We start from the raw sequence: 26442 nt of genomic DNA, 5'->3' as shown, positions 1-26442 counted from the left end.
TACCATACAAACCTTTTTCATAAGTCTCCCAATTACCAGAAACCATCAGAAGTCAACTGGTCAACCCTTGGTCCAAGTCAAAGTCCACAGTCAAAGTCAACAGTCTCTGTTGACTCGACTCGTCGAGTGCAGATCACCGACTCGTCGAGTCCTTCCCTTTTTAACTCGTCGAGTTCATACGTGGCCAAGATTTGGAAGAAACCCTAGCCAACTCGCTGAGTCTTCTAACAACTCGCCGAGTTCAAGGCAATCTTCAACGAACTCGCCGAGTTGCTCAACCAACTCGCCGAGTTCACGGCTATGTTCATAGGACTCGTCGAGTCCAGCGTTCTACTCGCCGAGTTCATTCAGTCCTTTTTCCATACAGACCTGGTTTGAGCCATGCAACGGCTCCAAACCACAGATCTAGGCTTCTAGGGCATGCATATCACGTAAAGTTGCAAACTTTACATGCATGCATAGCTTTAAGGGCTCCAAATGTCAAAACTAAGCTCTTAATGGGGTTCTAAGCTCAAGAGGGACCTCAATCACGAACATAACTGAGACTTTACAACTCTAGAAGGTAATGAGGGTCCAGATCTGAAGTATAGCCCAACCATAAGGTTTCTCTACCAAGGATTTGGGGTTTTAGGGCTTAAAAGCAACAATTTAGGGACAAACAAGATCTAATAGATCAATAATCAAGATGGAAACTTTATTACCAGAATGGGTGACCACAAATGAATGTGTTCTGGATCTAAGTCCCCTTCCTTGAGCTCTTCAACCCCTTCCTTCTTCCACTTGCTCCAATGTGCACCAAAAGTCCCTTCACAAGGCAACAATCACTCAAACTCACCAATGGAGACTAGGGTTTCGATAAGGAATGCTCTGAGGGTGATGGAGGCTGAGATGGGGCTATAAGGACGTTTAAATAGGGTGCAAACCCTAAGGATTAGGGCTTGCTCCTGACTGGCCTACTCGCCGAGTCCAGGAGTGGACTCGCCGAGTAGATCACTTAAAGCCCGCGTCCAATTCGACATCTACTCGGCGAGTTAGGGCTACAACTCGCCGAGTAGCTCTTACAAAAAGAACCATTTAATCAAATTAAATACGTACCAGGAACGGGGCGTTACATATAAACTATGACAAATTTGGTTTATGATATACATTACTATAGGAGTACAATATTTAATAATTATTTAAGTATAATTATTACCATATACAGTATTCAGCGGATTCACAAGAGAACAATACAGAATTACACGTAAACCAGATTATACAGAATTGTGAGACTCTACTTCAAAATTGTACCCTTAGGTGTACTGAATTAAATCCTATCATAGTATAACCAGAGTCTCCTGGAGGGAGAGCGTGAGATTTGTGAATAGATCTATTCGGGACTGACAATACCACACCTGAACTGCTAGCCACAGTTAGGCAGGCATGCCTGAGGTGACAAATGTCATTTAAGCGACACTTGAAGAACGTCGTAAAGGTCACTAGGTCATATCAAACATGGTTATACGACTCACAATAAGTATAAACTAACCGTTGTTTACGAGATTTCATTCTTCATCAGTTTTATTTTAATTAATAGAACTATTATACATTACATTGGGGGATTTCAGAGATACAATACACGGTTTTATTTAAATAATAAAACTACTATACCTATTGGTGGTAACCAGAGTTTTTCAAACATAACTTACTATATGTACCAGCGATAGCCAAAGTTTTTTTAAACAGAACATTTTACACAGAGGTTTTCATACAGAATTCATCATACAATACATCTAGTAGTAACCAAGCATACAAACTAATATGTTTTATATACTACAACCGGATACAATAACAAACATTCATAGTTAGTTCTATAACTCTTTAGTCTATGCATCAGGGTTACATATGAAGAATACTTGATAGACTGTGAGATATGTGGTTTCTGCCTCATTTCCTGTTCCTTGTTTGGTTGTGGGCTTAGGGCAGATCCATATAACCAACTGTCTGTTCGATATTGGTTTATACGTGGCTAGCATGAACTAAGTGGTTATAGATGTAAATGATATTATCTCACTTTTACTAAAGAAAATATTGGATTTTCTTGGAAACATGCGAACATTTTTACAAAGTCATCAACATGTTTTCATTACAAAACATCGCTTATGAACTCACAAGCTTTATGCTGATACCCTTTCAAAACTGCTTGTATTCTCAGGAAATCAGTAGACAGGTACCTCTTGGAGTTTTGAGAAGACGGAGCGTATAAAGTCACGTCTTTCTATTTTTGATTATACTTTTGATGTATAAAAACAAGAATCAAACAGATGTAAACCCTTTCCATATATGTATTCAATGTAATGGTTGTGTTTACTATGATTGCTATGATACAATTGTTGTGATACTACACATGACGTCATCCACCCCCGAACGTTTCCGCCGTTCCGGTTTGGGGGTGTGACATCTAGACAGCTAAATCATTTCAACATTACGAAACGACTGAATCTAATGGTTTTTTTTTACTTATGGTTTTGGTTTTGTATATTTCTAGTTTATTTAAAGAATTCAAAAATCTTGCATATACATAAACGTGTCATTTTCGAGTCATATTCGAGTTTGAATTCTCAACCCTAACCTTACCCGTTTAATTTTTGTGTTGTGTCGTTTCACTCCGTTAATTTAAACGGGTTGAAATATCTTACCCAAACCCTCTTATTTCGTGTCGAGTTCGTGTCGGGTTTCGTATCGTGTCAATTTTTGCCACCTCTAGGTAGGGGTGAGAAATAGTTCGGTTTATGATTTTTTATGTTTCTTTGGTTTGGTTTCTTTTGTTTGAAAATTTGTGCCGTAAAAAACCGAAACAAACCAAATTAATAGCAACCAAGACCAAACCGAAAACCAAAGTACAATTTTTGAGCAATAAAAAAGATTTTGTTGTTTGGATTTTATTGGGTGGAAAGCTTTGTGACATGAGAAACATATTTTGTAATGCGAGTAATTCAATACGGGTTCGAATTCAATTAATTATGTAATGTTAGAACTTAGAAGACAACCATCTTTTACAATTCTATCACAAAATGATCGCCATATTCGTGAGGAAGTCTCGTGAATTCATGAGTTAACGTATTTGACACAAGTGATTTCGTTTATGAACACGAAATTCATTAAATATGGGAAGTGATTTAAGTCAAATCGTTTAAAGCTTTAACATTATTGTTTCGTGAATTCTCTGTGAAGGAATACAAATGGTCCACCATCTATTTATCATGATCGTGAAGCCTGTTTTTTTCTTCAAAATACGCAAAAGATTTTCATGTCAAACACTAAAAATGCCATATTTTCAGAAAGGGTATTTTTTTCCCCAAAACTAAAAATTACGTCACAATCAAGTATGCCCTTAAACCTATTTCCTCAAAGCTGATATAAAAAAAATTGTTATGTTTAAATATACATATGAGACTATATAACTTTCTCGAGTGTAGACAAGTTTCGTAAATTTGTTTTAGGTAGGCATGAGAAATAGTTTGGTTTATGATTTTTTATGTTTCTTTGGTTTGGTTTCTTTTGTTTGAAAATTTGTGTGGCAAAAAACCAAAACAAACCAAATTCATAGCAACCAAGACCAAACCGAAAACCAAATTACAATTCGGCTTGGTTTGGTTTGAGAACTAATGAAATCAAATTTTAAGGTTAAAAATAAAATCCAAAGTTTAAATTTTCCAAACATAAAATCTAAATTTTCAACTATAAAGTCCACCTAAACATACAAGTACATGAGAACAAAGGGTTAAATGATGAAAGTTTTGGGATTTAGAATTTGAAGTCGACTTGTCCATGGAATATGAAATATCATAATATGTTTTCAGTTTTTCTATTTAATTTTTAAAGTATAAAAAATATGATATCTAACTAATAAAAAAATTAAGTAATTGAATTCGGTAATTTAGTTTGATTTGGTCCAAACTCCATCGGACATAATTCGAACTATAAACCAAATTCATAATTTAGTGTAGTCATAAACCAAACCAAACATCGAATTTGAAATTTGATTTGGTTCGAATTCGATTCGGTTTGATTAGGTTTTTGGTTTCTTTGGTTTAAACCAAATAATCTCCACTCTAGTTTCAGTTCAATACTATGAGATTAAGTATGTTATATTCTTGACTCTTGATTTTTTTTCTTATAAAGTTATTACATATGTATAAACTTTCCATGAAATGGTATTTAACAAGTCACCAAGTTATTCTTTATTTTAGAACGAATTACACATGCACACACCACTTTACTTCTAAATCTACATATTTTGTCCACAACGGGAGTAAAACCCTCGATATTTGACTGATGGAAACATATCTGTCAACTTCTGATACCGATAGACCAAAGACCTTTTGGTAGCTATTCTTTATGTTATTTCCTTTATTTGTCAATGATTTGTTTACCGTGTAAATATCGTTAAATGGTAACCGTTTAAATAATTAAAAAATATTTGTCCGTGAAGTAAGAGCATTTCTTGAAATAATACTTAACTTTTGAAAAGCTTCAATGGTATCTAACTTTGTTTCTTGATTTTTTATTGATGCAAGAGAATGCCAACAATCAACTTAAAAAGATCATCAAATTAAAAATTGTTATCATGCATGTTGCTAGTGTTGACAATTACATGTCTTTAGTGGATCTTAAACAACCATGATTTCATTTGACGAGATTGTTTTCAAAATTAACACTACAAAAATGACGCTTGAAAGTCCAAAAATATATTAAACCAGTCTTACGACATGTTTGAAAAAACTAGTTGGTAGCGAGTAGTGGGAAGCTAGAAGCCGAGAGCTGTTGTATTTATGCAGAAGTGTTTCATAAAAGTAGTTGTTAACTTTTAAATATGTAAATAAGTTAAAAACTAAAAGGCCCCGAAAGCTATTGAAGTAGCATTTAGATTCAAAGTTTTTTTTAGATAAAAGCTAAATAAAAGGGCGCAGAAGGTATTTTTTATGGTTCGTAACATCCGCTCAAATTTACCATTTTGTTTGGATGTGTGGGGACATGAGATACGAATAGAGATGCCATTTAAACCACATAGGTTGTGAAAATGCATGGTTGTCAAATTCCCCCATCAATTTCAAATTAGAAAGAACTTGACGTCTCGAATAAATAGGTTTTTAATATAATTGTGGAAATGAATAAATTCGGAAAATACGTTGTATTTTTGTTTTAATGGATATACCGAAGCATGATGTGAAAATGATCTAAAAATATGACATGATATTTCCAACCACTATGACTAGATAAAGGGGATGTGCAAACATCCGAATGTACGACATCAAAATGAAAGATACAATATAAATGGAAATACTAAACGTAAGTCGCACATGTTTTCCCGCTTGTCATACAAGAAAAAGAATGTTGGACTTGTATTTATTACACTTGATAACACGAGTAAAAACCAAATGTTTAAAGATATTGTTGTTGTAACTAGGTGATAAAGGCATAGATGCCAAACAGACGAATTGACAACTACAAAGACTTGAGAAGATGAAGCAATGAGTGGGTAGAAGTCATCCAAGCTATCACAATAGAGAAGCACTTTATTTGTCTGAAAGTCTTTCATAGAAAAACCAAAGGCCTTAAACTTAATAGAAAATTTAGTTTTTATATTGCACTTAAGAACATAAACAAGGTTTTTGATGATATGAGGAGTAATTAAAACATTATGAAGATGTGAAGTTCGATAGGGTTGAGACTAGAGATAGATGGGAGCTTGTTTTAGTAACATGTATAGATGATCCATCATGGATAGAGGATGAGCCTGTTTTGCCGTGACTTTGACCGGAACCACAATTTTGACTAAAATCTATCATTAGCAAAATAGGAGAAGAAGAATGGTCGGAATATGATGGTTGTATAGTTCTCACTTAATTCATACGTTGCTCTTCTAAAAAGAGCATGGAGCAGCTCTCGAGGAAATTCGGAAAAGTAAGGCTAGCGATGTGGTCGTATTTAGAAGACAATTCGTTTATGGTATAAATAACTAAATTCTTCTCATGTATAGAGGAATCGATGTTCTCCAATAGGTTGACGATGGTTTTGATGCAAGTGCAATACTCCGTAACGGTGGAATTCCCAATGGTGATGGTTCTTAACCCACTATCAAGTTGAATAGCTTTAGCATCCTTATTGTTGCGCAACAACTTTTTAAGATTGTTCCAAATGTTATAAGTCGTGACGTATGCTTTAGAATCATTTGAAGTAGGTTTTGAGAAAGGGTGCCATATATCTAGGATTTGACAAGGGAATCTAGACGATTCCACTCTTGATCATTTATGTCTATCAAGGTTTTTGTGGAGGTTTCTAAATATATAGTAACACTGCAACCTACATAACCTAAAACCTACATAACCTACAAAGTTTGTGTAGAATAACTCTCACACATGCATCATTTTTGAGACGATCCAAATCCATGAGCAAGAGAACAAAAACACGAATATTTGTGATACTGTAGGGTTTGTTGGTATTGGCAGCCATCACGAAGATTGGAAGAAAAGAAGAATTAGGGTAAGGAGGTCATGGGCCGGAAGGAATGATGACAACGAGATTTAAAGTAAATATAAGAAGACTCTAATACCATGCAAAGCTATGATTTTCTCATTTGGAAATATATGAAGCAACCAAGTTGATACATGTTATTATTTCATACTAGGTGTAAGACCCATGTATTACAAGGGTTATTAAAAAAATTAAATATAAATGTCTAAATATTTAAGAAATTTGGATTTATAAGAAAATAAGAAAAATAATGAATTATTAAAATTGATTTTTTTTATCTTTTAAATTTAAATAAATAAACAAAATAAACTAATGAGCTTTAATTTGAGAATTTTGAAATAAGAAGGTAAGTCCATTAATGAAATTGATATTCATTTATTACTACATTTATTGTAATTATTATATTAAAGTATTATCTGAAATTTATTAAAATAGAAAAATCCGTAAAATGACATGTGGAAAATAAATTAATTCAAAATAACCATAAATAACATTTGACAAATTGAATAAGTGTGACATATAACAAAAAAAAACTTTTATTTATTAGAGTAGATATGTTCATAAATAAGAACAAAAATAGGATTTTCTTCAAATTTTTTTTTCTAATATATGCCCTAAAGACACACATAAAAAATATATTATGGAGAATATTATCCTAACTAAATGTGAAATCATTAATTATAAAAAATATTCTTCATAATTAATGCATTTTATATTTAATTATGATAATATTTTCTATAATTAATAGTTTTTATGTCATATTAAAAAATTCATTATTCAAAATGGTTCCACTCAGCCAAGACCCGTCCTATAAAAACCAGTTTTTAGTGAGCCCAATATTGGATCAGTAAAACCGTCCGATCTAGGCCGTGCCTAACTCAAAATCAAGCCACCCGAATTATTCGTTTACCCTAATCAAGAAACGTAGAAAACTATAAGTCAATTAATAAGAGACCAAGACGTCACCTGCAATTTCCTGTCGATTTCAGAAATCTTTCTTTCCGGGTCGTAATACCCAAGTTGTTTCACTCGGTAAATTTCCCATCTTTTCTGATCTTTCAACTCGATCGTTTTCTATAATTGTGTAATTTAATAGAACCCTAATCTGATCTACCCATCGGTGTTCGTTTTTCAGTTGATAGCATCCTCTTGATCACAATGGCCAAAAGCTCCTTCAAACTAGAGCATCCTCTGGGTTCTCTTTCTTACCTCTTTTCTTTTTACTTTCGATCTTGTTTTGATTAACCCTATACGTGCTTCCATTTACGGATGCTTGATTGTCTGCGTTCTTGATCAGTTGATCGAACTAATTAGGATCGTTTTCTGCGATAATGTTGATTAATTATGGGGTTTCTTGTTCTTCCTTTATTTGGTGCAAATTGTTGCCTAGGGTTTACGTAGACAAAAAATGATTGTTCTTTTTTATAATGCAGTAACCTTTTAAGGAATGTTCTTTAATTACATTAATCTTTATAACTGTGTAAGATTTTCGTTCGTATCTGTATCAATGAAGGTTTTGAGCTACTCTATGAATTAGAGGTCGAAGGTGAAAACAAATTGTAATCAATTTCTGCCTTGCTGATAGTATAACCTCTTAAGGTTTTTGTGAAGATTTAACGGTTTTCATAGTAATCTGTGTGCATCTTGATTTGATTAATGCTAGAATAATTTGCGAAGGATGTTTGATTGTTTGTGTTCTTGATTGATTTTGATGCACTAATTAGGATCTTTTGGTTCTACTTTGTTCTTCATTAATTACATGTTTATCTGTATTTGATGCAAGCTGTAGGCATTTGTGATATTTTTGAGGAATTCTTAAGTATGGTTTGCTTAGGCCAAAATTAATTGTTTTTGTTTATAATTGTGGATGCATCTTTGAGTCCTGTTATCTTTAATTACATTAATCTTTTATAAATATTTAGTGTAATAAATGTAATTACAGAAACTAAAACTATATAAATATTTATACAATAACAGCTCAAAATAATAAATGTAGGAGGTTATATGCATTATCATACACTTTCTGGTAGCTTTTGACCCATTTCCTTTTTAGCAACTTCTTTCACTTAACCTTTTATAGATAAAACATAACAAAGTTGGACCCATTCATATATTTTGATGAAAATAAGTTGTAATTAGTGACTGAAAATACAATCTCTAAAGCTTTATGAAGTTTTAACAGTTTTTTTGTGGTTCTTTATATGTATTTTGTAGAGAGGCGACAAGCTGAAGCTGCTCGTATCAGAGAAAAATATCCTGACAGAATTCCGGTACTAAATTTTTTCATCATATGCTAAAATACATTAAATATTTGTGTTATTTATCTTCTGTTTTTACAGGTTATTGTGGAAAAGGCTGAAAGAACTGACATACCCGACATTGACAAGAAAAAGTTAGTCCCTTGAATTTAATCTTGTCATGCAACTATCATGTTCCACTTTTTGGTGCCAAAAATTGACTTCAGTCTCAATCATGCCAAACGCATAACAACTTGTTATGTCATGATCTATTTTTTTTGTTGGACCAAAAAATTGCAATTTTAGTCTGATTGATATCAGTCTCAATCCCATTCTAATTCATGTCAAGTGTAGTACAACTTGTTTTGTTATGTTATCTATTGTCATGTCATGTGTTGGTCTCATTGATATCAATCTGATTTATGTCATGTCATGTTCCACTTTTTTAGTGGACCAATAAAGTTGCGATTTTTGTCTCATTGATATCAGTTTGATTCGCACCAAATGCAGTACAACTTGTTATGCAGTATACTGATTGATCAAACTTGATTAATGGATGTAGGTATCTGGTACCTGCTGATCTGACTGTAGGCCAGTTTGTTTATGTGGTCAGAAAGCGTATTAAGCTCAGTGCTGAAAAGGCCATTTTTATCTTTGTCAAGAATGTTCTGCCACCTACTGGTAAGAATAAGTTTCAAACCTTTTTTAATATTCAAGATCTTGTGTGTTTTTGATTATTTGTATATTTTGCTCATGTTTTATTTGCAACTTTGTTTATAGCTGCTATGATGTCTGCAATATATGAAGAAAACAAAGATGAGGATGGGTTTTTGTACATGACGTACAGTGGGGAGAATACGTTTGGATTGTTTTGAAGTGCATGCTAATGGAAAAAGGTTGATGATTGATGTGATGTGAATATGGTGATTTGGGCAACATGAATATGTACATTCTTACTCTATTATGGTTATTTGGATACTTTTCTATTAGGTTCAGGCCTATGTCTTCTCTTTGCTTTTTCCTTGATTTGGCAATTTGAAATGTTTTTACTTTTTATGTTGGAAGTTGGAATTAGTTGATGGTAATGTGAATGAATGGTGTTTGCTTAGTGTTAATGAATGATTAATATCTTTTCTAGAGTTGTGTTATTTCACTGTGTTTTGGTGCCTGGCTGGTGGTGGCGGTGGTGCCGGGTGTGTGGTGGCAAGCTAGTGGCTACCGCTGGTGGTTATGTGTCATTCTTCTTTTTTTTTTTCTTCCAAACTCTTCTCTGAGTTAAAGTTGATAGATATCCATCAAAATTGATGAATATTTTGAAAATTGTTTTTCTAGATGTAAGAATAAAATGACAATCTAGTAAAAAAAACATATCTTATGACTTATGTATATAGCATAGCACTTTAGGTGGATATACATCGTTACCTATTTAACCATTTCTTTCATACACAACTTCATTTAAAAAAAAAAACCCTAGTGTTTATTAAATGCCATTTTCTTTTGTCTAAAACTAATGTGTAAACTAAAAAAATGTTCCATTTGAAATAGACATCTAATAATTTTAATTGATATGATTTAGAATGTAAAGAATTTGATTTATATTTGTACATAACACCATTTTCGAACTTTGGTTCATTTCATAGATGAATAATATGTTGAATATCATGTAAAAAATTACTGTTATTAAGTTATAAATTTTTAATAATTCAAAAAGTTGTACATAATAACTTTTCACCCATAACTAAGTTTTAGCCTTTACATGTTAAACGAATTGAACACTAAAAACATGTTGAACACACTTGTTGCACGTGTTTGTTAATTAAGAGCAGAGATTGGAATTTCAATCATTTAAAGAGTATATTTAATGAATATAATTTCTTAAACTGTTTTAATAAACAGTCAAACATAACCTTTTATCTTGTTTGCTTTAAAAAACTAAACTGTAACTATTATAATCAGTTCTTGAAATAGCATTCAATACAATTCATTTACAAAAAGTTGAAAACAGAAGAAAGAAAGTGTACGTTACATTCTTCATGTGATTGAATTAGCCCAAATCCAGACTTTTTTGACCCGAACTCCTTACCCACCATCCGACCCACTCATTTTAGGAGCTCCACTTATAAAAAGTAAATTAGGGTTAGTTGAACCGTAAAGTCGGCATGCAAGAAACAGTCAATAACTGTTTGATTTTTCACACACGCTTGTTTATTTGTTCAATTCATTAATAGATAATAGATGACAGAGTCCTGACACCACAACACGGATTCGGCCGAGTAATATGCGTGTGTTTTTCTCCCTATAAATTAATGTGTCTCTACACCATCATAAACACAACATGGCCTCCTTTTTGTCCAAATTCTTCAGCTGCTTCTCACACACCTCCTCAGCTTCACCCTCCAAATTCATTTGCAAAGGAGACGTCTGTGTTTTGAATCAAAATGCCAACCTTCTCAACACCAAGCCATGCCACAAATCATAACATCAATACTAGTAACTAGTTCGATTTGTCTACTGGCATGCTATATATTCTGCAAAAAAGTTATTCTTCCAACATCCTCTAACCTGACTCATACCTGCCTCATAAACATCATTTGAGAGGCCACAAATATATTGAAATTAAAACGACCCACACAACAGATGTTTAGCCTTTGACCTCTTATATCATTTTCCAACCACCAGATTCAAGAGTTGCAGTCCAACCTGATCCATAACAGTCAGATGAGTAGCAACATACACAAAGATTATGTTAGATTGGTATAGGATATGTCGAGTCTTTGAATTAGTTCTTGAGGCAAGAGGGTTGATTCCAACATATATAGATATGGATGATACTATGTCTAGCTGATATGAGGCTCAAACCGGTTGATATGATGTTAGATTTGTAGAGGATATGTGAATTCTAAATTTTCTTTCCATAAGAGCTATTGAGAAGCGAGGGTAAACTCCAAATATCATAGAGGTGGATGAAACCGTGTCTAGCCGATGTGGAGCTCCGACTGAATAATATTTTTATCACCGGAATAAACTATACTTGCTTTCACCCTCAAAGGTCGAAAATATGGATTCTGATTTGATGACAGGAGAAATTGATATACTAAATGTTGCATGTCCGTTTCCATCATTTATTAAGGGACATATTTGGTTACTTTTTTAGTTGGTGATGAACTTGGTTTTTTTGATGGAAGGCGACATGCAACATTAAGCCTTAGCCTATGAATTTGATTTTTACTAGCTCTTGGATAGAGTTTTCCTTCCCAAGTTAGTAGGGCAGCGAGATCACAATGATCAAGATGGCCAAATGGCTTGAAACAAAAGGAAACACACAATATCACAAGTGCATAACTTCTTATAGTAAACTAAGTTGTCATTAACTATGAAATGATATTATTATATTAAATTAAATATAGTTGATATCAAACATTTCCAACATTAATGTATAATGCTTGTCATGATGTTTGGTATTGAGTTGTGGTGACCGGTTGCCTGCTTATGCGACCAAGCAATGGGGTCTTGATCAGAAACCACATCTCTATATACAGATCTTGATGTACTTGTAGATCTTATCATGAAATCAATAGAAACTCTCTTTGGTTCGTGTGTGGACGTAATATGAAAACCATAATCGTATGAAACACGTAAATCATGTGTTGCTTATTTTTATCGTATTTTATTATTATGCGTGTCGATTTAAAAGTTAACACTTGGTTGAGGATATTGTAGCACCAAAACTTAGACCATATTCCAACAATTTCATCTTGCAAATATCAACCACACACTCAATCTTAGCCACCTTAAAATTCACAATAGCATACAACTCACTTTTTAAAAAAAGAACAGTGTATTTCTTAATATGGTTCTTTCGTTTGAAAATACGTTTTGATTAATCCCGAAAATATGTACATGCAAAATCTGTTAGTATATACTTTATATTGTATTCTTGTATTTAGAATAGCTCATTGTTGGCCCAAGGCCTTTATGTATTTTTCTTATGTTGTACGTGTATTTATTTGGCATGTTAATGAGAATTAAATCCAATTGGGAAAATATCCCTTGTAATATGGTATCAGGCCTCTGCCCTAATCCTTCCCTTCTTCCTCACGGCTCTTCATCCCTACGCCCCCTGTTCTTATTCTTCTTCTTTCTTCAATGGCCACTGATAAACCTTATGGAAACACTGATATCCGAGCCTCCGTTCCTCTCATTCTCGATCTGGATCGCCATAAGTATGATGCATGGCGGGAACTTTTCTCCACTCATTTGTGCTGGTTATGGAGTCAACACTCATTTGAAATCTCCTACCAAAACACCGCCTGAGTTATCTGATGCTGAATGGAACATGATTGACAATGTTGTCAAGTCTTGGCTATATGCATGGTACGTTCTCTTAGAACCTTCTAAATACGATCCTCAAATCTTAAGGCTTCCGCTCATGTCGTTTGGATGAACCTGGAAAAACTATTCAGAGATAATAAGGATTCCAAAGCTTTTCAACTTTGACAGTGAAATCAGGAATATAACCATGGGTGACTCTGTTGGAAGCTAATTAATTCTATTTGACCTAGTTAATTTGTAGGTGAATAACGTGGCTTAGTTGCCGCATAGATAGGAGCACATGGTGTAGTTGATTTCTAGCTAGCTTTATTTTGTTATTTCTTTAGCTTTCACAACAAGAAAAGGCACCTTTAGGGACGACAAAATGCGTCGCAAATAGTCAAGGTTGTCGCCCCTAAAGGTATTAGGGACGACATGTCGTCTCAATTGGGTCGCCGCAAATACCTCGTAGCTAATACTCATATGTCGTCCCTAAAAGTGTCGTCCCTAATACATGTCGTCGCTAATAGCAGGCGTCGTCTCAAAAGGTGTCGTCCCTATAATATTCCGGCTACCGGTCAGTGTTACTCCGGCTAAATATTCCGGCGGGGTGTGTCGTCGCTAATGCTTAAGATCGTCCCTAAAGGTGTTGCCACTAATGCTTGTTTTTTAGATAAAATTTATATTTTATATTAGTTTATATTATAAAAATACAAAATTTATAAAATTATAAAACTTATAATTTAAAAATATGCATTACATAAAACATCAAATAACATTACATAAAATATATCACATTAACATCATCTAAGTCCATAATAACATCATCCATAACATAAAGTAATATATGTTAATCGTCGTCCCCATCATCGTTTTCCTCGTCGTTATTGGTCGCATTGTCGACTTGCTTGCTAAATGACCGGATAATATCTCCAATTGCCGTCACAAACGCCGGGTTTTGGAGAAAAGCGTTAACATCCACATCCTACAAAGTAAGAATATAAGTTAAAATATATCATACTATAAAAACAAATTATTATTACTTAACAATTAAGTCACAAACACATTAAGTCCTTAACAATTTAACAAACTAACAAACTACCAAACTATCAAACAACAAAATTTACAACAAATTAATAAGTACCTGTGTTGGTTGCGGTGTCTGTGACTGTGACTGCCACTGAGTGGGAGCACTTGTACCCGCTATGGAAGGCTTAGGCCCGATGCCTCTCACATGTCCCCTTCAAGCACCTAACACCTTCTCAAATAAGGCTATCCAATCAATGGAGTTCGGATCACCACCGGAGTCGGCTATGTGCTGAGTTTGTAAAGCAACCTCAGCAACTAAAGCATTCTGCATTTCACGAAGATTGTTAATATACTTCAAAACAAACACAAAAAAACAACATTCTACTTCATTTTTAAGTAATAATAACTTACATATTGTTCTTCAACTAACGGGTCAACGAATTCCCCTTGTTTATTGACATGTGCACGGTGAAATACTTCAAGTTTATTCAAATTCTATTTAACATTAAAAAATATGTTATACTTAAATAAACATTACAAAATATGTTATAACTGAATAAACATTAATGTAACTTACATTTTTGAAAGAAGCACTACCGTAGCTGCACGTCCCTCCACGATTCTTAACTACTTGCTTCTTCCGGCATTCTTTGTTTACACTGGATCGTTTACAATGTGTATCAGTTAAGAAGTGGTCAATAGTAGCACTCCAACGCGCTGAATCCATACCCACGGGGGGTCGAGCCCTTGCTGCCTCCGCACCCTCTAGCATATCTATAAATTTACTTTTTGCAATATTTTTGCGGCCTCTATACCGCTGACATATCCGATGGTTCAATGATGCCCATAAAATTCTAGCATCGGGATCATTTGAAATGGCTTGAAAATCAAAATATGTCTACAAAAAATAAGAAGTTAAAAATAAATCAAAATTAAAATGTTAAATATAACTTTATAAATAATAAATAATTTACCGAAAGATATGTAAACATGCCATTCCGATCGGCTTCAGGAACTTCTTTCCAGGTGTTCTTATCTGAAGCTATGTCACGCCAGATATAACTTCCAACCTCCCGAATAAAACATTCATATACATCCCCAATCGGTACAAAAGTATTTCTGTCAAATATTATTTTTAGAGGTTGTCTGCCGTTTGCTTCATATAGCCGATGCATTTTCTTGTTTACTGCCATACCTCTTCGTCTGGGAGGTATAGCTGCAAAAAAATATTAGTAAAGATAGTTTTTTATATACATACAATATGAAATACAATGAATTAGAATAAATATTAATTACCATCAATCTGGTGAACACCAAAATCTCCACCGAACGGATGTGGTGGCTCGTCACCACCATCACCTCCATGACCCATCACAACAGCCATGAAATGAACGTATGCAACCCAAAAAAATAACATCCTGAAAAATTATAACACTATATATATATATATATATATATATATATATATATATATATATATATATATATATATATATATAACATAATATGAAAAATTATAACACTAGGTGTACAATTTCATATTTTTCTAATTTTTTTTTCCAATTATACAATCATATACATTTCACATTATAACGTCAAAAAAACATAAACATTTTTACAAACATATACATACATTTTTACATACATATACAAACATATACATACATTTTTACATACATATACAAACAAATGCATACATTTTTACATACATATCCACGCATATACATACATATACATTTTTACATACATATACAAAAATATACATACATTTTTTCATACATATACATGTACATTTCACATACAAATACATACATTTCATATACATACATACATTTTATCATAGATTTTTTCATATATTCACACCCATATACATAGATTTTTCACATATACATACATTTCACATACAAATACTCTTATACACATATTTTTTCATACATACACATAAATTTCATAAACAAATGCACATATACATTTATATTTCACATGCAAATACTCTTATACACACAATTTTTCATACATAGTCATACATTTCATATACAAATACATATATACATATATATTTTACATACAAATACCAACATTTCTTATACCTACATTAAAAACAGAAAAAAAAACCTGGAAATCGTTTAGGTGGTGGTGCTGTGGTCGAGGTCGCCGGAGTAAATGTGGTATCACCGAAGAAGAGGTGGTGTCACCGGAGATGTTGCTGTGAAACCACGAAAATCCAAAATTAACACACAAATTCGTTCTAGAAAAGAAATTGTAAGAGAAATGAAGGAAGGGAACACCTACCCTTGCTGCAGATGCCGAAAAATTGGAGTTTGTCGCCGGAAAATGTATCACAGCGCCGGCCAAATGAGGGGGGAGATGAGGAGTGAAGAGGAAAGGAGAAATGATAGGGTTTGTGGTGATGGTCGCCGATCAAATCGAGAGGATCGGGGTGTTTTTGGCCGGAAAATCGCCGGAAATCGTGTAAGAGATTTTTGGAGTGAAGCTGTAACCTGTTCTGAGAGACGATGGGGAGGTAAAGTGGTCGTACCCTTTAGCGGCGACGCTATTTGTGGCGACAAGGCACTAATTGGGGCGACACGTTGGAGGGAAGATATCCCGCGTCTTTTTTGGTCACTAGTAGCGACGACAACATCGTCTCTATTACCGTCGCCGCTATTGCCCTGGTACGGAGAAATCCAGCCCGTTGGATCATATAAAAAACGAACGGCTACGATTCACTCTGGGCGAAGTCACACGGATCGCCGACGTGGACTATCAGAGGCGACCCTTTAGCGACGACGTCAAGCTTTTAGCGACGACAAACCGCGTCTTGTCACATGTCGTCCCTAATACTACCTGTCGTCTCTAATGACGTCGCCCCTAATAACTATATTTCTTGTTGTGTTTAAATAGCACTAGCTGTAGCCCTTTTTTTTATACATATGAAATAAGAGTGAAACATTCTCTATCTCTCCATCTATATAGCTTAACTATGACAGGGCATGTTCTTGAACTGATCTGAACAGGTTGTTCCAACACTTGGTATCAAAGCTACTTCTAGTTCATGCCAAAATATATCCGTTACAAAGACATGTTAGGTTCCAGCCAGCAAAACACAAAAGACGGTGGAATATCGTTCCAGTGCCCGGTGCTAACTTCAACCAATTACATCACATAGGCTATAAAGATGGAGGCGATCATGGATGCTCAGGGCGTATGGGAATCCATTGAATCTGCAGTTGGAGTGACTGTAGATAAAAAGAAGAACAAGATGGCACGTGCATACATCTTCCAGGCGATACCAGAAGATGTTCTCTTACAGGTTGTACAAAAGAAAATAGCAAAAGATGTTTGGGAGTCTCTCAAAACACGGTATCTTGGTGCTGATCGAGTCCAGAAAGCAAGGTTGCATACACTCAAGAGTGAATTCGATGCCCTTCGGATGAAAGACGGAGAGTCCATAGATGAGTTTGCGGGGAAGCTAAGTGGAATGCACTCAAAATACAGCAGCATCGGGGCCACACTTGAAGACAGAACGCTCGTAAGGAAACTACTCGATTCAGTCCCGGAGAAGTATCTTTAACTGGTGGTATCAATCGAACAGTATTCAGACCTGGATACAATGCCATTTGAAGAGGCAATTAGAAGACTCAAAACTTACGAGGATCGACTAAGATTTCGAAGTGAGAACTCAAGCGGTGATGCAAGTCTATTACTCACTCGATCTGAAGGGCAAAACAGTCAAAAGTCGTTAGGGTCAAACTCCACTGTAGCTGGAAGAGGACGGGGATCGTCTCACCATGAGAGAGGAGGTCAAAGTAGTAGTCGTGGAAGGGCAAGCACTCGAGGAAGAGGTGGTCGTGGAACCAATCAACCTTCTCGTGATAATAACAACAACAAATGGAAGAGTAGAGATAAAAAACACATAAAGTGCTTTAACCGTGAAACATTTGGGAACTATGCTTCTGAGTGACCACATCCAAAACGTAAGGAGGCTGACGTGAATCTCACTGACGCCTAGAAAGAAGAGTCGACTCTACTCTTAACTGTATATAGAGAGAAAACAGAGGAGGTGATATTGCTGAATGAAGACAAGGTATTCCCAGCTACTCAAGGGAATGAAGAAGATACTTGGTACCTAGACAATGGGGCCAGCAATCACATGACAGGGGTAAGAAGCTACTTTGCTGAATTAGATGAACGTGTAACGGGTCAAGTACGGTTTGGAGACAGATCCAAAGTTCAGATCAAAGGTAAAGGGACTATTTTGCTAATGCAAAAACAAAGAGCAGCTTGTCATTGCAGAAGTATACTACATTCCAGCCTTACGAAGCAACATTCTCAGCCTAGGGCAGATGACTGAGGAAGGATACAAGATTGAAATGCTACATGAGTTTTTACGAGTGCATGATAACATCAATAGGCTGATTATGAAGGTACAATGTTCAAAGAATCGTTTGTATAAAATTGTTTTGCACACCACACAACCTGTATGTCTAAATACTAGTCTAGATGATGTTGCTTGGCTGTGGCATGCGAGATTGGGGCATGTGAATTTTCGAGCCATTGAATCCATGGTTGGAAAAGGGATGGTTCGAGGTGTTCCACTGATACAACATCCCACACAAGTGTGCGAAGGTTGTTTAGTAGCTAAGCAAATTAGACATCCATTCCCAAAAGAAGCTCAGTGGCGGGCAAACTACTCGTTAGAACTGGTACATGTAGATCTTTGTGGTCCTATAACACCACACACCATCACATGTAATCGCTATTTCCTCCAAATAGTTGACGACTACAGCAGGTACATGTGGCTATTCATTATCAAGACAAAAGATGAGGCATTCTCAGCCTTCAAGAAATTCAAGACCCAAGTTGAAAGTGAAAGTAACTTCAAACTAAAGACCTTACGTACAGATCGGGGAGGCGAATTCACTTCTAACGAGTTCAACTATTACTGTAGTAAGGAAGGTATCAAGAGACAATTGACAACACCCTATTCCCCTTAGCAAAACGGGGTTGTAGAGCGTCGCAACCAGACTATTCTTGAAGTCACGAGATCACTATTGAAGACCATGAACGTGCTAGAGGTGTTGTGGGGTGAGGCGGTACGCCATGCAGTGTATATTCTTAACCGGGTTCCAACAAAAGGCGTGAAGAACATGACTCCATATGAAGGTTTAAAAGGAACAAAACCTACACTGGAACACGTTATGGTGTTTGGGTGTGTTGCACACGCTAAAAGACAAGTAAACCATCTTACAAAGCTAAGTGATCGAAGTGTGGCATTGGTATATCTTGGGTCAGAACTTATAAGTAAAGCCTTTCGCTTGTTTAACCCTAAACAAAAGAAGATAGTTGTGGCCCGTGATGTGATTTTTGATGAAAAAACGAAGTGGAATTGGGCTGGGCTCCAAGATGAAGAGTCCACCCACAAGACGGCTTGGATTAAGTTCCAAGATGAGCTGATCATTGAGGAAGAACCAATATAAACCGATGGAACAGAAGATTGGAACCCTACGCCCCACATCGATGAAAATATTCCTTCATCACCCCTGGTAAGTCCGATGCCAACCGGGGATGATACAGGTGACTTACCTTCTTCTACCCAATTTCAAACAGGAAGCTCATCAACGGGATCAGATGGAAACAACAATGACCATTCAACATATGATCACACTCCAGTTCGTGGTTTTTTCTCACTACAAGACATATACGATGAAACATAACCATTAGAAGAAGATCAAGATGAATTAATGTATGCAGGAGAGGAACCTACAACCTATCTTGAAGCTTCAAGTGATCATGAATGGAGAATTGCCATGAAGAAGGAACTAGAATCAATTGAGAAGAATAATACGTGGAAATTGACTTGTTTACCCAAAGGCCATAAACCCATTGGGTTAAAATGGGTGTTCAAGTTGAAAAAGGATGCAGAATGAAATGTTACAAAACACAAAGCCAAAATCGTCGTGAAGGGTTATGTGCAAAGAAAGGGAGTTGATTTTGATGAAGTGTTCGCTCCGGTGGCACGTTTGGAAACCGTTCGCATGTTGTTGGCATTTGCAGCCAAGGAGGGATGGAAAGTTCACCACCTGGATGTAAAATCTACATTCTTGAATGGGGTCTTACAGGAAGAGGTGTATGTTAGACAACCTGATGGTTTTGTGGTTGCAGGTAAAGAACACATGGTGTATCGTCTAAACAAAGCCTTGTATGGATTGCGACAGGCTCCAAGAGCCTGGAACATGAGTCTTGACAAAAATCTTAAGGGACTAGGTTTTCAGAGAAGTCCTCAAGAGTACGCAGTCTACAAACTACAAAGACCAAACAAGGATTTAATAGTCGGAGTTTATGTGGATGACCTGATCGTGACAAGCACAAGTGAGCATCAAGTTGATGTTTTTAAGAAGCAGATGCTGAAGGAATTTGATATGCGCGATTTGGGTAAGCTATCCTATTATCTTGGGATAGAAGTTCAGCAAAACAGAAACAACATAACGATAAGTCAAGACGGATATGCAAAGAAGGTCTTACAAGAAGCTGGGATGGGGGAATGCAACTCCTCAAAGTACCCGATGGAACCAAGACTAGCTTTGACTAAAGATGAAGGTGGTGTGCCTGTGAATGCTACAAATTATAGGCGACTCATTGGCAGCCTTCGCTGTTTGATCCATACTAGACCTGATCTGGGGTATTATGTTGGAGTAGTTAGAAGGTATATGGAGTCGCCTAAAGAAAGTCATCTCAAAGCTGTCAAACACATCCTGAGATACATAAAGGGTACAACCAACTATGGGTTGGTGTACTGGAAGGGAGGAGATGGAGAGCTGATTGGGTTTAGTGATAGCAGTCATGGAATGGAGCTTGATGATCGGAAAGGAACAACCGGGACTGTGTTTTATCTATCAGGTAACCCAATCACATGGTCATCTCAAAAGCAACAAACTGTTGCATTGTCTTCCTGTGAAGCGGAGTTTATGGCAGCAACATCGGCGGCGTGCCAAGCACTATGGTTAAGAAGTCTGTTAAGAGACTTAACTGGATGGAAAATCAAAGCTGTCAAGTTGTACGTGGACAACAAGTCAGCTATAGCTCTCATGCAAAACCCGATATTTCACGGAAGAAGCAAACATATTGATACAAAGTTCCACTTCATCCGTGGCTGCATCGAGAAAAAGCAAATTGAAGTGGAACATATTTGTGGTGAAGAACAAAGAGCTGATCCTTTAACTAAAGCTCTACCCCGAATCAAGTTCATTGAAATAAGGAAACTGTTGGGAGTTAAAATAATTGAAGACACAATTCAGAATTAAGGGGGAAGAGCATTGGAAGCTAATTCTGACTTGGTCAGTAGTTTGTAGGTGAATAACGTGGCTTAGTTGCCACATAGATAGGAGCACATGGTGTAGCTGATTTCTAGCTTTATTTTGTTATTTCTTTAGCTTTAAATAGCACCAGCTGTAGCCGTTTTTTTATACATATGAAATAAGAGTGAAACATTCTCTATCTCTCCATCTATATAGCTTAACTATGACATGGTATCTTCTTGAATTGATCTGAATAGGTTGTTCCAACAGACTCCACTGCTCTTGCTTACTGCACCCGCATCAAAACTATTGTAGATTTGCTTGAAAATCTTGAAAACCCGGTTCCAGAGAAGAATCTCGTGATGTACACCATCAATCGATTATCCTCCAAATATGATTCTATTGCTTCTCTTATCCGCCACACCTCTCCAACTCCATCTTTTTTCAGATGTTCGATCCATGCTTGCGGTGGAAGAGCAACGAATCAATCTCCACCGTCCGGTTCAACCCTCACATTCAGAGCACTCTTCCTTCCCGACGTTGCTCCTCTCTGAAGCGTCTCGCGGTTGCTCCGGTCAACACAGCGGTGGCTTTAGCCGCCGTGGTAATGGTCGTGGTGATGGAGGAAATCGGCAGCAGCATCGTCGCTCTTCTGATCAGCATCATCAACAATCATCGGCGCCATGGCCTCCCCTCCAGGTTTTACATGGGCTTTAGTTCCTGCTGGATCCTTTTCTCAGCAAAATGGACTTCTCCCTATGCCGATTCCAACCCAGCGCCCTCAACAAACCTACTGGCACTCGAACAATCAGCTCACACACAACCAGGAGGACCATTTCGCTGCTACCTGACCAGATCAGTATGCCCCTAAGTGGTCCGAGACAGCCTTGAGCGCAACTTTTGATCAACCCACTCAACTATCTCAATTTTTTAGTGCTATGAGTCTTAATGACACGGCGAATGGTGGTTGGTTTATGGATTCCAGTGCCACACCTCACATCCATTCCAACGAAGGTATACTTAATTCATCTTATTCTATTTGCAATACTAGTTCTGTTATGGTTGGTGATGGCTCGACTATTAATGTAACTAAGGCCAATTCTTCTACTCTTTCATCCATTAATATGTATCGTACCCTCCACCTTCATAACATTTTAATTACTCCTAAAATCATCAAAATTTTAGTGTCTGTTCGAAAATTTACTAAGGATAATTGTTCTACTGAGTTTGATGCCTTTTGTTTTTCTGTGAAGGACTTCATGACCAAGCAGATTCTTCTCCGTTGTGATAGCTCTAGCAATCTGTATCCCATTACTATTCCATCTCATCAAGCTCTTGCTGTCATTGATCCTTCTATTTGTCATCAACGTCTTGGTCATTCCGGAGATAATGACTTTCAGTAGTTAATTTCTAGTAAATTTATTAAATGTAATAAAACTAACTCCAAACTTCTTTGCCTTGCCTGTCAAGCAGGCAAACATGTTCGACTTCCTTTCAGTCTTTCTGATTCTAGTGTTTCTTTTCTGTTTGACTTAATTCATTTTGATGTTTGGACTTCACCTTTGGTGAGTCATAGTGGTTTGAAATATTATGTTATCTTCTTAAATCATTTTTTTCATTATGTTTGGGTGTATCCTCTTCAACGTAAATCTAATGTGTTTGCTAAGTTTGTTCACTTTCGTGCTTATGTTCGCAACTAATTTAATCTAGACATTAAAGCTTTTCAATGTGATAATGGGGGGGGGGGGGAGTATGATAATCATGCCTTTCATGATCTTTGTGACTCTAACGACATATTTATGCATTTTTTGTGTCCTTACACCCCTCAACAAAATGGACGGTCCGAACGCATATTAAGAACTATCAACAACACCATCCGTACCCTGTTATTTCACTCTCATCTTCCTCCCACGTTTTAGGTGGAAGTGCTCCATATGGCATATCACTTGTTAAACATTATTCCCTCCACATCCATAAAAAATGATACACCTACTTTCAAGCTATTTCAAAAACACCCAACATACTCTTACCTTAAAGTTTTTGGTTGCTTATGCTACCCTCATCATAATCTCACCCACAAGCTTGCCCCTTACACTTTTCCTTGCATCTTCTTAGGCTACCCATCTCATCACCATGGTTATTGATGCTATGATCTCGATTCCAAAAAGATATTCATTTCTCATCATGTCACATTCAACGAGACTGTCTTCTCTTATGGCTCATTTACTCCTAATGATCCGCCCTCCTATGACTTTCTTGATGACCTTGAGTCTTCTTCTTCGATGGCTCAGCAATTTCACACCTCTCCTTCTAACTCCACTACTGACGTTGCCTCTCCCTCGATCCCGGCTACCCCAGTCACCACCGAAACCATATCCAACCCCACTCCAACTTACCCCATGACTACAAGAGCCAAACATGGTATTCACAAACCTATTACTCGTCTCAATCTTCTTACCCAAAATGAATCGTCCCTTCCCCGGTCTTATTTACATGCTCTAGATGATCCTCACTAAATATCATCCATGCAAGAGGAATATGATGCTTTAATGAAAAACAACATGTGGACTCTTGTTCCACGACCACATGGGGAAAATATTGTTCGATCCATTTGGCTATTTAAGAAAAACAAAATGCAGATGGCTCTTTAAATAGGTACAAGGATTGGTTGGTTGCTAATGGCAAAAGTCAACGTCCGTGCATCGATTGTGACGAGACTTTTAGTTTGGTGGTTAAACCGGCTTCTATCCATAACGTTATTAGTTTAGCTGTTTCTTAACATTGGCCCGTTCACCAACTTGATGTGAATAATGCCTTTCTTCACGGTCATCTTCAAGAGACCGTCTACATGTCTACATGCACCAGCTCCCTAGTTTTCGTGATCAGGTTCACCTTGATTATGTTTGTCTTCTTTAGAAGTCGCTATATGGTCTCAAACAGGTGCCTCGTGCATGGTACCACCGATGGTCATTCTATGGAATTCCTACTTCTTTATGTGGATGATATCGTTCTTACGGCTTCATCTAAGGATCTTCTTCAGCGACTTATTTCTTCTCTCAGTCAAGAGTTCTCTATGAATGATCTTGGGAATCTTAATTATGTCTTGGGTATTTCGATTCAACGCAGCACCACATGCTTGTTCCTCAGCTAGAAGAAATATACTTTGGATATTCTTGATCGTGTACAGACGCAGTAATGCAACCCATGTTGTACTCCTGCTGACACTCATACTAAGTTGGACTCGTCTGGCACTCCGGTTGCTGATCCCACTATGTTTAGAAGTCTTGCTGGGGCTCTTCAGTATCTCACGCTCACTCGTCCCGACATGATCCCAGGGACACACATCTCCATGCTCTTAAACGTATCTTGCGTTACCTACGGGGCACTATTGATCATGGTATTCCGCTTCATGTTTCCCCGTCTCGCGATCTCATTGCATATTCGTATGCGGATGGGGGGGGGGGGTTGTCCTATTAAACGTAGGTCCACATCTGGTTACTGCGTCTACCTTGGTAGCAACATTATATCATGGTCATCCAAGCGCCAGGCTACCATCTCTCACTCTAGTGCCGAAGCTGAATACAGGGGTGTCGCCAATGCTGTTGTGGAAACATCGTGGCTTCGTAATTTACTCATAGAACTTCATTTTTCACATACCAAAGCCACGATTGTCTATTGAGATAATGTCAATGCAGTTTACATGTCTACTAATCCGATTCAACACCAACAGACCAAACACATAGAGATTGATATTCACTTTGTCCGTGACAAAGTTTCCATTGGAGATATTTGAGTTTTACACGTTCCTACCACATCTCAGTATGCCGACATATTTACCAAAGGCCTTCCTTCCACTCTATTTTTTGACTTCGGATCTAGTCTGAACGTCCGCTCTTCTCCTGCCTTTACGGCTGAAGGGGGGATGTTAGTTTATACTTTGTATTGTATTCTTGTATTTAGAATAACCCATTGTTGGCCCAATGCCTTTATCTACTTTCCTTATGTTGTATGTGTATTTATTTGGTATGTTAATGAGAAATCTAATTCATGGGAAATATCCATTGTGATAAAAGCTAAAGGTTAATTTGTTTAGATAGAAATAGTATGTATCATGATACATAAACAATAACATAGCCATTAGAAGCAAATTATAGTGAACTACATTATTACATGGATATATTTTAGGTTATATTAATATATATGTTTGAAACCGTACATATGTTTGCAATAGCAAAAAAAGCATAAATATAAACACAAACTTGTTCATCAACATTTATGATCTCCAATACCATTACATCTTTGCCATGTTAGTTCGACTCTCTCCCTAATTTTAGGTATACAACCTCAATTCAACAAATAATCATCTTTCTATCTATTAAGTCATTAAGTTCACATATCAGAGCATATGTCATCCTAACAATGCAACCATCTGTATAAATGAAGTCAAGATATCCGAATATGTTTTATATTTGTGGGAATTACATGAGACTAATCAATGCCTCCACTAAAACTAACATCACATCTAAACTAATCAAGTATGTTACATTAATTAAAAGTCCTCTTAAGTTGTAGTAACATGGAAAACACTAGCATTACTGTAACACCCCTGGCTAGACATTTTGTTTCAATGTATTGTCGTTTGTGATTTTTATAATACTATAATTTCACTTATTTGAGCCTAGGAGCTTAGGAATTCTAGTTTAATTGTAGGATGTTGGTAATTTTAATGTTATTAACATATTTTAGTGTAGTTATTATTAATATTGAGATAGGCTGAGTTCTATTTGCTCATTGAGATTAGTGGTGCAAGGTGCACACTCAGAGTGATAATTATGAACTCAGGAATACAAGGGTTCGGGGGCAACGCCCCGAAATCTAAATGGATTTCTATACCAGGAAGAAGTCTGATCATGCAAATTCCCACCAAAAATAGGTTATGACATCATGATGATTTCAGATTCGGTTATGTCTAAATAACTATATTTCTAACCAACATTTTCGCACCAAAACTGCATGTAACTACCATTAACTTCCTTTCCCTCCGGTATAAG

The 26442-nt window shown here is 36.4% G+C and overlaps 2 protein-coding genes across 2 annotated transcripts; both read left to right on the top strand.

The window, feature by feature from the left end:
• Positions 1-7411: 7411 nt before the first annotated feature.
• LOC145124184 (autophagy-related protein 8C-like) lies at positions 7412-9890 on the top strand. The gene is made up of 6 exons (XM_079059441.1): positions 7412-7548; positions 7652-7711; positions 8731-8786; positions 8856-8908; positions 9316-9434; positions 9534-9890. The coding sequence occupies exons 2-6, from the start codon at positions 7675-7677 to the stop codon at positions 9626-9628; spliced, it is 360 nt and encodes a 119-aa protein (XP_078915567.1). The 5' UTR covers positions 7412-7548; positions 7652-7674; the 3' UTR covers positions 9629-9890.
• Positions 9891-17271: 7381 nt separating this feature from the next.
• On the top strand, positions 17272-17667 carry LOC145127230 (uncharacterized). Its single transcript, XM_079062455.1, has one exon. It carries the CDS (start codon positions 17272-17274, stop codon positions 17665-17667), a length of 396 nt encoding a protein of 131 aa, XP_078918581.1.
• Positions 17668-26442: the final 8775 nt, after the last annotated feature.

Source organism: Lactuca virosa, chromosome 7 (assembly GCF_052849685.1).
Source record: "Lactuca virosa cultivar CGN04683 chromosome 7, Lactuca_virosa_CGN04683_v6, whole genome shotgun sequence".
In the NCBI taxonomy this organism is placed as follows: domain Eukaryota; kingdom Viridiplantae; phylum Streptophyta; class Magnoliopsida; order Asterales; family Asteraceae; genus Lactuca; species Lactuca virosa.
Note: the sequence above shows the minus strand (reverse complement) of the source record. Positions and strands in the feature narration are given on the sequence as shown.